General features: G+C 42.6%; 2 protein-coding genes across 3 annotated transcripts in view; one reads left to right on the forward strand and one right to left on the reverse strand.

The window, feature by feature from the left end:
- PRKD3 (protein kinase D3) overlaps nucleotides 1–3,531 on the forward strand; it is a 40,818-nt gene extending 37,287 nt beyond the window's left edge. The window contains exons 18-19 of one of the 2 annotated variants that reach the window (XM_031060754.1): nucleotides 614–791; nucleotides 913–3,531. In XM_031060754.1, the coding sequence (XP_030916614.1) occupies nucleotides 614–787 (174 nt within the window). In that variant the 3' untranslated portion in view covers nucleotides 788–791; nucleotides 913–3,531. Of the gene's footprint in view, nucleotides 1–613 lie in introns of both variants that reach the window. The other variant, XM_005416240.3, reaches the window with a different exon arrangement.
- A 179-nt stretch (nucleotides 3,532–3,710) lies between these two features.
- NDUFAF7 (NADH:ubiquinone oxidoreductase complex assembly factor 7) lies at nucleotides 3,711–10,157 on the reverse strand. Its single transcript, XM_031060762.1, has 8 exons — nucleotides 10,029–10,157; nucleotides 8,537–8,647; nucleotides 7,365–7,575; nucleotides 6,816–6,874; nucleotides 5,999–6,112; nucleotides 5,062–5,205; nucleotides 4,607–4,780; nucleotides 3,711–4,211 (listed from the first exon to the last, which is right to left on the reverse strand). The coding sequence occupies exons 2-8, from the start codon at nucleotides 8,615–8,617 to the stop codon at nucleotides 3,999–4,001; spliced, it is 996 nt and encodes a 331-aa protein (XP_030916622.1). The 5' UTR covers nucleotides 8,618–8,647; nucleotides 10,029–10,157; the 3' UTR covers nucleotides 3,711–3,998.
- Nucleotides 10,158–10,174: the final 17 nt, after the last annotated feature.

The following is a 10,174-nucleotide window of genomic DNA, read 5'->3' on the forward strand; positions in this document are numbered from 1 at the left end:
GCCTTTTTCACTATGTTTATAACGGGTGAATAATTTTTTTGGCTGAAATCCTTCAGAGGCATATGAAAACTGCAAATGTCACATTCTGTTAACAAGCATTCATGAAGGCTTGGGCATTTCTGGTTTTAGCTTTACATTTGATGTGCTCCAGGGTTCTGACTATCTATGAATGCCTTCTTTCCTCAAGGGAAATTTGTCTTACTGTTTCACCCACCTTTTCCTTTCTGTCTGACAACAACATGGGTTTACTCTCCTGGCTTCCCCTCGACTGTGGGCAGCGATGAGTGCATGGAGCCCTGTGATATCAGCATGGAGCCAAACATTATTTGTTCAGTGCTGAAGTGGACACATGGCCTGGTGTGTGCTGTAACTTGTAGTCCCTTTAGAAAAGATTTGTTTGGAATGCAGTTTATCTGCTGCTTTGACGACCTTAGATACTATTTTGAACTATTTTTGTGGACAATGTTGGGGCTTTTTTTTTTTTAATAGATATTGTTGGTTGTATCTTGTGACTATTTACACTGAAAATGGACACAAACTGCAGAATTTATCTGTGGGAATGTAGTGCTGCTGTTTCTTAAAACTGCTTCCTTAAATCTCTTTTACTCCTTAGGATTATCAGACTTGGCTTGACCTCAGAGAATTTGAAACACGCATTGGAGAGCGCTACATTACCCACGAGAGCGATGATGCACGCTGGAAAGAACACGCTTACGAGCACAACCTTGAGTACCCCCAGCACTTCATTATGGCTCCCAATCCAGATGACATGGAAGAAGACCCTTGATTTGTTCATTGTGCTAAATGGCAGCAAAGAAGGATACTCCAGGCAGAAGCTGAAGAAAGTGGAACAGCTATTGCTCTTTCCAAATGCTGTACACATAGTTTGGTGTGTAAAGCCCCAGAGGATCCTTCATTGCCATGGGAATAGACTGTTGTCTGCAAACTTTTCTCCATCCCTGACTTTAACTCTGAGAAGTTACTGAACAGTGGGATACAGAGCCCGGTTGGGTAGCATTTCACCGAGCTGGGTGGCTATAAAAGCCATTACCGAGGTGTAGTGTGTACAGACAGAATGGTTTGTGTTTTCCAAGGGTTTTTGTTTTTTCATAGCCTACGCAATAAGAGTTTTGTAATAGTTTTCTAATCCCTATTTACTAGGCCATAGAGGACTGTTTTCTGTTACTTAGATACATCTTCCGTTTCTCAAACTGTGGATGGTGAAGAGACTATAAAAAATCAGTACAGAATACCTTGGCTAAAGCAAAACATGGTGGTTTAGTTGAATACAGCTTCACAGATGAAGGAATAATTTGCTGCTGTTTAGACAGTTAAATGTGTGTCTTGGCCCTAATTGAACTTTTTACAGAAAGCAACCAAAAAAAAAAAAAAGGAAAACCCCATAACTTCTTACATTCCTCTTGAAATGCTGGTTGACATTCTAAAGAGATGACAACCAAAGCTTTGCTAGGCTTTTATTTTGTCTGTCAAAAAAAGCAATAAGCCACAACAGTGCGCTGCTGTGCAAGGCTGGCACGTCATTGATAACACACCGAAGGCATTTTGCCTTAAAACTACACAAATAATGCAGAGAGCACACAAGACTTGATGTAGCATATCCTTTCACTCTGGAAGACCAGCTTCTAGCAGAAGGATGCGGAAAAATAGGGAAAAATACATGCAGCTTTCTTCTCTCGTTTTGAGTAATAAGATTTTTAAATTCTTCTAATATTTTTCTAATTTTTTAAAGTTCCCTGGACTTACATCAGGAGTAGTTTGTAGCCTGCTAGCTTCTTATGTTAACTCTGCTCGAAACCTAGAAGTAACAGTGGATAGCTCATCAGCTGTTGCTTCTGCCAGGGCAGCTGGATTGTAGGAGAAAGGACTCTGCCTTCCCACCTTAACCTGCAGCCCCTCCCATCCTCTTTACTGTGCTCACAACTGTCTGAGCTGAATGAAGAGTCCAAGAGCAACTCCTAGCTCAGTTTCTTCTGTGCACATGCCTCAACGGAAGGATTCCCAACCACTAATTGGACTTGTGGCACAGTAGAGGGGAAACAGCAGTGTTCTTTGGAAATTATTCCCTTGGACAGTTCAAGTTAATGGTATTTCAAAGAAGTTTGAGGCTGTAATGCTAAATGCAAATGGAAGAGGCTTTTTTGGTCTTATTTTAAAAAATGAAAAGGGTGAAATCTTTTTTTTGTGGGTAACAGTGTTGTGCTCCTGGAAGGTGCTAGATGGCTGCATGCATCCCTGATGTGCCAAGCTGCTTAACTGGAGCTTAGTTAGAAATATTTCTAAAATACTGATACAGGCTTGAACTGCAAAGGCAGTGAGAGGCTTTGGGGTATCTCCTCTCTCCTACAAAGATTTTTCTTTTTTTGTTTGTGTGTAGATAAGTATTTTTTTCTACTGTTTTTATTCAGGTAAGGAAACAGGTGAGCGGTTTTATAAGTTGTTAGATATACCTAAAATGTTACATGGTTAGTTCAGAGCTGGCAGCTGCTTGCAGTAGCAGTGACCTGGCAGTGGTCAGTGGCAGCTGCAGAAGGATGTGCCCACAGGTAGGTGTGGGTCTGTAACTCACTCTTTCTTTCCCATTGCCCTTTATCTATCTGCCACTGCATTTTGTAGGTGTCTGTGCTGGCAAAGGCTGAGCTCTGGATTCTTAACCCTGTTTAGAGAGGGTTTCAGGACTGACTGTTGAAAGAGGCACTGCTTTTCATCTCTGCAACCAGAGCAATCACCTCTGACATTGGTAGTTTGGTATTTGCCTGCTCTTGGCAAGGAAAGCAGTGCTGTTGAAAAACTTGCAGTGCTCAAGTGGCCAAATTTCAGTGAAGCCATTGCTATATTCCACCCTAACCTACACCCTAATATGTAGATACAGTTTGGTTTTACACTTCAGATTTTTACTTGAGCTGTTACTTCAGGTTACCTGTGGGTTTGTTGTGTTGTTGTAAGGAAGGAAATAAAGCAGCTCAGTCACTTGAAACAGCACAACAGCAATAGAGGAAGGAGGGGACAATAATGAAGTAGAAGGCCTGGCTTTTGTCTCTCCCCATGAAGTCTGCTCTGCTTCAAAATATTATATGAACTATTTATTCTTCAAGTTGTATTAAAATAAAAATAAAGCTGTTGGCCTTTGGAGGAGATTGCCTGATCATATGCAGACTTATGGAGCCAGACAAGAGAAGTCACAAGCAGCTAGTAGTCAAGAAACCAAAAAAATCAGGCTTACATCATGAGTAAAATTCCTAGAGTAGTAAAAATAGCTGAGTTTTTTATTCCCTTTTTTCTACCTTTACTGCAGATTTGACAGCAGTAGGTTACAGTGTTTAATACCCTTACCCCTAGATGAATTAAGTTGCATTCATTCAAGCAATAGTGCTATGGTGATGCTAGAAAAAAGCTCATGTAAAATTTATAGCCTCAAAATGACACTGTCAAGTACTTTTATATTTTTATACACCCCATTGTTTGTAAATATCCTCTGTTAAGCTTGAAAATAAAATTTATTTCCCTACCAGACTCGTTCTTTTTATTTACATGAATTATCTCTCCTATCAAATGTTCTTAGGAAGAAATGGTTCTATACTTTCCTGTTTGTGGATTTATTAAGTATGTCCTGCTGTGGAAATTCAGCCAGCAGGAACTCCTTTTACATGCATCCTGTCACTATTCTCTTTATAAAAATATCTTCAGAGACGTCAAGGCATCTTGATTTTATTCAAGTACCAAAGCTTGAATACATTTAATGTATCCTCAGTGCATGTTTGTTACTGACAAGTTTTGACTGCACTAGTAAATATTTCACTCTGTTCTTTCATAAGCCCACCAAACCACTGTTCATTCTCTCCTCTGTGTGTTCTGGTTTCTGTATGTGCAATCTTCTATTTCCACTCATACTGCTTTGAGTAGATCAATCCAGAGGTTTGGTGTGCTGCACCAGACTTACTCTGAAACAGCCATCATGCGTTTTGTGATAGTATTTGAAATTACTTTAGTAACAGTTCATTAAATCCAGCAACAGGTGGTAGGGGAGACTTTGATTCTGACTTATCTTTCTTGTCAGGATGTACAAGTCTATGGTGAGGCAGCAGGGCAAAGAAATTAAAACAGTCCCCCATCTTCTCAGGATTCATCAGCATATCATAGCTGTGAAGTAACTGCTCACGAGTTGCTGTGTCACCTGAATTCTGCAAGAGCACCTGGAAAAAAAGCCAAAACAACAGGTTAGAGGCCCTCCTGCATTCCTACAAATTCTTGCATACCTGCAATCCCTTCTTGCATCCTTTTCACTTAACAGTGCTGTGATGGTTGGTAGAACTGGTGAGATCACTGGTGGTCTCAGTGATCACACAGGGTCACCACAGCCCACACACCAATGCAAGTTTTGCATTAAATGCTCCTAAATATAGTATCAGTTTACTTTCAGGTATCTGGAGTAACTTACATCTAGCAGAAACAACGTTCTGATCTCACACCTCCATGCTATTTTGAACAACTTCATTTTAAAACCAAAGATTTCTACTAAAGCTCTTGTGCTGATTAAGAGTATTGCCTGTGGATTGGGAGAGCTCTGCAGCTGTGAACACTCTTGTACCTGCAGTCGGAGGTCAATGCCCATGTTCTTTAAGAACTCCCTCTGTTTTATAGGGCCTAACGTAGCTGTTTTTCCCTGTGCCATCTTTCGAAGATAGCTGAAATCAACATCTGCTGTCAGGTCTGCTGTACCTGGAGCACTCAGCACATCGTGAAGTTTGTGATTCCGGAAACCCTGAAAATGAAATTGGAAGATTACACTCAGCTGTAGTCCAACCATCACAGCTTGGGCCAGCAAAATTAAGCTGTGCCTTTGAGTGTTGACAATAGCAAATTATATATGGAAAATTTGAGATAAATGTAGCAAAAGAGCTCAGATTAGCCTTTCCCTCTGAGAGAAACCCTTCTGGGTACTGATTAAACAGGAGTTACTCAGTTTGATGCAGTTTTTGCTATTACCTAATGATCAAAGATAACAGAGTCTTTTGGCTTATTGCTGCAGGGCAAATGCCTTACCCGGAAAGTGTCAGTTTTGGTTCCGTCGTGGCCGTAGTCTGCAACCAGAGCAGCCCCACCATCCTTCTCTATCCGAGAGGCCAGCCTCTGCACAATGACACCAGCCTCGGGACACACTTCCACGTGGTCTCTTGTTTCTTCTGGCTAGTGCAGAGTTCAAAGACCAGAACACCTGTATTAGCAGACAAGTAGAAGGCAAGTATCCCTCACACCTGGTGTCTTGGGGCTGTTGCTCTGCTGGACACGCAGGTACAGGAGGTGCATTCTAGGCTACCTACACTGGCTTGAGCTAGTTTTTGCTACCACTCATTCTCAATTAGTATTTTCTGAGTGCTGGATTTCAGTCCTCTCTTCAATAACCTCTAGTCAAATGCAAATTTTTCTACCAAGAATATCTGTGTCAGTTGAAACTTCCTTACTGTGGTACTTAAGAAAAATAGTGCTTCAGCTGTGCACACCATTCCGAGAGGCCTTCCTGTGTGAGACTCTGTAGCTCTGCTTAATCTCCAGTACTTAATTTTGTGGCTTTAAGTATCCAGTGCATTTCAGGAAGAAACCACAGCCACTTTCCATTAAAGGCCAGGCAGCTGCCCTGAGTACCCTGCAGCAGGCTGAGAGCCTGGCTGGGGCAGGGCCACTCTTGAGATGGTGATGCCACACACACAGTGGAGCACTCTGCCCGTCACTTGCTGCCTTGATTTGCTCTTGGAGGCATTTTGTGTGTTCAAGCTCCTATTTTGTGAAGTTTGATACACGTGGTAATTTTTGTGCTGCTGTTTCACAGCTTACAAAGCTTAAATGCTTGCAGAAATTTTAAGCTCTATTCATTTATAGACTGAGAGGCCTCTTCTTGCTGTCAGAGTAACTGAGAAGCACTAAATGTACTTGAAAGCGTCAATAAAGGTGTAAGGATGAGCTCTGGGAGGCATAACCTCACCTGAATAAAGTTTTGTGTTGCAGGGGTCCTGGATGGTGACAGGACAAACCGCAGCTGGTCAGGAACTTCTGGGTCAATATCAACCAACACCTCACGCCAGCCTTTCTCTGTTCGCTGTTGAACGAGCCCAAAGCACTCATGTTACACTCAACAGGTACCACAGTATCTTGTTCATTTCATTGAAATAATGTCAAGCCTTTTCACAAAGGTTTTAGGAACAACACATTGTTAACAAGTATTACTCATTCTTATTAAATTCCAGGAACAGCCTTAGAAAAAGCTTGTGGTGGAGTCTCATGTGCACAGCCAACAAATACATGTTGAATTATACTTAAAAGGAATGAATGATGCTCTGAAGAAACATGCTGCCTATTCTATTGAGAGTGCAGCATTTAACTTATCAAAATAAAAGACTGGTGACTATCATAAATTAGCTACTTCTGAATCGTAACTAGCCTCTATTTTGCTGCTCTCATTACTATTCAAGTGAAAGCCCTTCAGTCTTTTGTTAGCAGTATTACAGAAAATCATGTGGAAATTAAAGCTGCGTTAATGTAGCATAAGGAATAAAAAACCCCAAAACTTTGAGAGTTATCTCAGCAGAAAGAAATCCTTAGCTTTCCTCAAGTTTTTCCATTCAAAAATGATTACTAATTTTACAGTTTTCAGCTGAATTAAGTCTTATTTGTCCAACTCAGAATTATTTCATCACCAGAGACAGGGCACGTGACTAGTCTGGCACCTTTATTCTGTTATTCCTCAAAGAGAAAAAGTGTTTAAGCAGATGGTCACAATTAAAATAATAATCTTGCTATACCTGAAACTTATGTATTGGCAGGGCATCAAAGAACTCATGTGCTAGATAAAAGCTGTAACCTGTGGGAAGGTAAAAAAAGAATGCATTAAATTATTAACACTTCCAGAGCAGCTTTCAGTTTAAAATGTTTTTATGATTTTTAATTAAGCTAGTTAATGTGGTTGTGAAAAAATTATAATTACTTCCAGCTTGCACACATTAAAGATACAATTTCTACAGCTAGCTCTAGCTACCAGTCCATGAATTTTAGATCACTGTCTTGTGAAAGAAGATTCAGGCAAAGCCAGTAAAGTGGGGTTTTTTTTCCCCCATGAAAAGAAAGTCAGAATATAGGAAATTGGGTAACTATGCCCAAATGAAGGCAGACAGAATAGGTAGCAGTGATGAGAATGAACCAAGATCCTGCCTCAGACTCATACAAGTAAGAACAAATATGTATATAACTACTTTTCTGTCCAGTGTGAAGGCTAGCAGAGATGCTCTCTGCTATCAAAAGCTGTCAGTGAAGGAAGGGCACCATCCCTTTAACGAGGCATTCAAGCTCCTTACCTGGTGGCACATCTTGAATATCTCTGTACCAAAAAATGGGAATTCCAGTCTTGCTAATGCCTTTCATGTAAGCAGACTCATCCTCAGGGCTTGGCTGCACCTTCCCTCCTGTCAGCATCACTGCTTGGATCTCGCTGAGTTTGGGGCTCACTTCTACCAGGTGAACAGAGACATCACATTTACTAAGAACAGAGGCGAGCTGCTTGAAGACCTACAAGGGCAGATAAATTCTATCAGGCACAGTCTTGTTCTGTGTCCATTAAAGGTTTAAGTATTAACCTTTCTTCTCACCATGTACTATTGACTATTCAAGAGAAAAGATGGCTTTCACTAACAAAACCTTAGTGAGAGAGATTGCATTTTGCTCCTCCAGTAGGAAGTGTGAGTTTCTTCATAAATCTTAATAAAAGCTGATACATTTCAAAAAAGTTGGCTATGCATTACAGGGGTATAAGGACAACAACATAAAATGCTAATTTGGAAGAGTAGTAGCAGCTCCTCTAAGACCTGTAGAAGGTCTAGCATTAGAAGAGAAATGGTTCAGTTTTCCCTGCCACATTGAAGAAGTGTTTGATATCCCACATTTCACTGTTTTTATTAGCATATGTAAATAGAATAAAAGTTCTTATGTGGTGCTAAGTCCCATTAACAATCTGTTTATGAATCAGCAGCATTTTATATAAGACAGCCATAGAGGCACAACTGAACACAAAGCATTAACTCAAAAAAAATAAGGCCCTGAAATGCCCAAAGGAGTTAACACAGTTTCATTCTGTGTTACTGTACTCCCCCGTTCTATTCCTTACACTAAGGTCTCCATCTCAACTACACACAGCAACAACTTCCTGGATCGTTTTCAGTTTGGATCACGTTTCCCTGCACAGAAATAATTTACAGTGGAATATTCCTGCCCTGCCCTTCTATCCAGTGGTGTTTGGAAGGTCACAGGCGTGTCTGTGCAGTGTGCACACACTGGCCCTCAGTCTGCTTCCACCTGAGAGCCCTGGTCTCAGAAACTCATCCATTCTAATCAGAGTCTGAGTTGCCACCCTGACTGAAGTGATCTGGCTGCCAGGGAAGGGTAAACCCTGGCAGCAAAACATCTTCCCTTCAGATTTCACAGTAGCTGTGGAATACAGCCAGAAGCAAAGAACAGGAATGTTTTCACCTACCCGCAATATGTCCTCGGTGAGGGTGCCCCTCCCTGGGCCCAGCTCCACCAGCTGGAAGGTGCTCGGTTTGCCCATGGCCATCCATTCACTGATGTACCATATTCCTATTAACTGTCAGTGAGAAACAACACGCAGGGTTACAGTAATCACTTCAGCACTCGGGGAAAATCATGCCTGCCTTTTGTCTGATAATCGCTCAGATGACATGGCAACATTCAGTCTCGATATTTCAAAGTTAAGAAGAATTATGGTACATAACATCACATTTCTTGTCTTTAAGTATTAACACTGGTCATTGATTGCTGTCAGCCCAGCAGAACCAACTCTCCATCAGTAAATGTGAGGAGTCTGTTCTGGCTGGAGCAAGAACTTTCACCAGGTCACTGCCCAGGTACCTTTGGACAAGTGTTCTTCCTGACAAAGCATTTACCAAAGCATCACTGAGAAGAGGATTTAGCCAATCTTCACTTCTGGAAACGAGACACAAACCAGAGTGAGCCAGATCAAACTCTGGAGATTTGTTTTGAGGAGAGTTTTCACACTGGAAAAATCACCATAACTCTTTTTATTTATAAGCAAGTTCTGTATGGAAGTGAAGTGTTACTAAGCACAGATGGTGCTTCAGACAAAGGACTTTCAGAAAAACAAAACCCCCTTTCCTCCCTCAAAACTAATTTCTTTCTTGGGAAATAACTTGAACCTTATCATTGCTACTCCAGTATTTTGACATTGATAAGGTATCTAAACACTGGCTTGGAAATCAGTTGGGATGGAAACATGAAGGGACCACATTGGGCCACCTGAACCACCCTTCCTGTTCAAGTATGTCATCCTAGAGCACATAGCACAGGATTGTGTGCCGATGGTTCCTGAATGTCTCCAGTGAGGGAAACTTCACAACCTCTCTGGGCAATCTGAGTGCCAGTGCGCCGTAAAGTTCTTCCTCATGTTCAGGTGGAACTTCCTGTGCATCAGTTTCTGCCCATTGCCTCCTGTCCTGTTGCTTGGCACCACGGAGCAGAGCCTGGCTCCATCCTCCTGGCACCTCCCTTCAGATGCTCACAGACATTGATGATTTCCCCTCTCAGGGCCTCTTCTCCAGGCTGAACAGGCCCAGCTCCCTCAGCCTTTCCTCATTAGAGAGATGCTCCAGAGCCTCAGTCATCTTTGTTACCCTGCACTGGAGCCACTCCAGGGGCTCCATGTCTCTCTTGTCCTGAGGAGCCAGGACTGGACTCAGCACTCCAGATGTGCCTCACCAGGGCTGGGCAGAGGGGCAGGATCAGCTCCCTTCACCTGCTGGCACCAGGAAGACCAATGGAATCCTGGGGTGCATTAGGAAGAGTCCTAATGCACCCCAGGATTCCATTGGTCTTCCTGGCCACAAGGACACACTGCTGGCTCATGGATGGCTTATTGCTCACCAGGATTCCAGCCAGGCCCGCCTGGTTGAAGAACAACAAGTAACTAAGAACGCGAGGAGCAGCGTTACCTCTCCGAACACCTGGCTTATTTCAGGCGAGGTGATGAAGTCCCCGCTCTCGCCGACGCCGCCGCGCCGCGTGTAGTAACCCTGCGAGGGGGAAGCGGCACAGGGGCCGGGGCCGCGGTGAGCGGGGGCCGAGGCACGGCCCCCCC

Source organism: Geospiza fortis, unplaced genomic scaffold (assembly GCF_000277835.1).
Source record: "Geospiza fortis unplaced genomic scaffold, GeoFor_1.0 scaffold41, whole genome shotgun sequence".
NCBI classification, from domain to species: domain Eukaryota; kingdom Metazoa; phylum Chordata; class Aves; order Passeriformes; family Thraupidae; genus Geospiza; species Geospiza fortis.